Below are 1,467 nucleotides of genomic sequence, written 5' to 3'. Positions count from 1 at the left end.
ATTCAAATTAGCATGCATCACATATTTTACTACGATTACGGTTGCTATAATTATGAGCTTAACACCAATTTGACCCAAGTATTGTGCATACATAAGGTGAAGTTCAATTACAGTATTGCCTAAATCATTTTAAAATCACATTATGAGGGTGCATGTAAACAGTCAATTATAAAAGTGAAATATTGTATTGTTTTGAAATACAAAGAAACTTTAAATTAGATCATTCTTACCATGAACAGAATCAAACTCTTATTAAACATGTTTATAGTGATTAAGTAACTACAAGGAAAAACCCTAATAAGTAGAAACTATATTAAAGTTCAATTTAAAAATTCTAACATTTTTAATTATCACTACTCACTTAAGTGTCTTCAGTTTATAATGTGGATCATCCTTCAGATCAGACAGCAGCTTCACATCTGAGAATCTTAGTTCATTTCCAGACAGATCTAGTTCTCTCAGGTGTGAGGGGTCTGATCTCAGAGCTGAAGCCAGAGCAGCACAACCTTCATCTGTGACGCCACAATCCCTCAACCTGTAGAGAACAATGACACTCTTCAGTCTCTCAGTTCAGGATCTACAGCTCAGATAAACAGAAACTTCACAATCAGAAAGAGAAACTTAATCCAAGACACAATTAACAGGTACAGTCTATGGTGAAGGTTCATTTAAATAGCATTAAATGTCTTTCAGCCAATCATCATCCATTAATGTTTATACTCACTTTAAAGATTACTCTAAAATTATGTCAGACACTTAGGAAAGAATCTCATGACGATTAAACATCCTTTTCATTTACATGACACTTTTTTTGTTGAATATACAGTTGAAGTCCAAAGTTTACATACACCTTGCAGAATCTGCAAAATATTAATTATTTTACCAAAATAAGAATGATCATACAAAACGCATGTTATTTATTTAGTACTGATCTGAATAAGATATTTCACATTTAAGATGTTTACATATAGTCCACAAGAGAAAATAATAGTTGAATTAATAAAAATGGCCCCGTTTAAAATTTACATGCACTGTAAAAAAAATTCCGTAGAATTTACGGTAAAAAACCAGCAGCTGTGGTTGCCGGAATTTTACCGTAAAAAAATACGGTAGCAACGTTTTAGGTTATACGGTTTTAACTTAAATTTACAGTTAAATACCGTATTTTCATTAACTGATATAATGTTAATATACCAACCTATTGAAGAACTGAAATCTGTTTTGTAACTTTGTAATACACTGATAAACACCAAATGCAGGTGGTGATGAGAAAGTCACATGATGAACCAAAGCCCATCACATGCAGCTTTTAGATAATAACATATATAGAAGGTGCACAGCGTCATTCACACAAACACTAAACACCATCATGGTGACACACATGAAACTGAAATAATGCAATAAACATTCATTTAACAACATTAGGTGTAATACACAACCCTAATATACAAAACTGATAAGAAAAAA

At 31.7% G+C, this 1,467-nt stretch overlaps 1 protein-coding gene across 1 annotated transcript in view; it reads right to left on the bottom strand.

The window, feature by feature from the left end:
- Positions 1-357: 357 nt before the first annotated feature.
- LOC107572557 (NACHT, LRR and PYD domains-containing protein 12-like) overlaps positions 358-1,467 on the bottom strand; it is a 62,377-nt gene continuing 61,267 nt past the window's right edge. Inside the window, exon 13 of the mRNA XM_016258979.1 lies at positions 358-535. Coding sequence (XP_016114465.1) covers positions 358-535 — 178 coding nt within the window. The remainder of the gene's footprint in view (positions 536-1,467) is intronic.

This window comes from Sinocyclocheilus grahami, unplaced genomic scaffold (genome assembly GCF_001515645.1).
Source record: "Sinocyclocheilus grahami isolate Dianchi unplaced genomic scaffold, SAMN03320097.WGS_v1.1 scaffold1773.1, whole genome shotgun sequence".
NCBI lineage: Eukaryota > Metazoa > Chordata > Actinopteri > Cypriniformes > Cyprinidae > Sinocyclocheilus > Sinocyclocheilus grahami.
The sequence above is the reverse complement of the archived record's forward strand: the minus strand, read 5'-3'. Positions and strand labels throughout refer to the sequence as shown.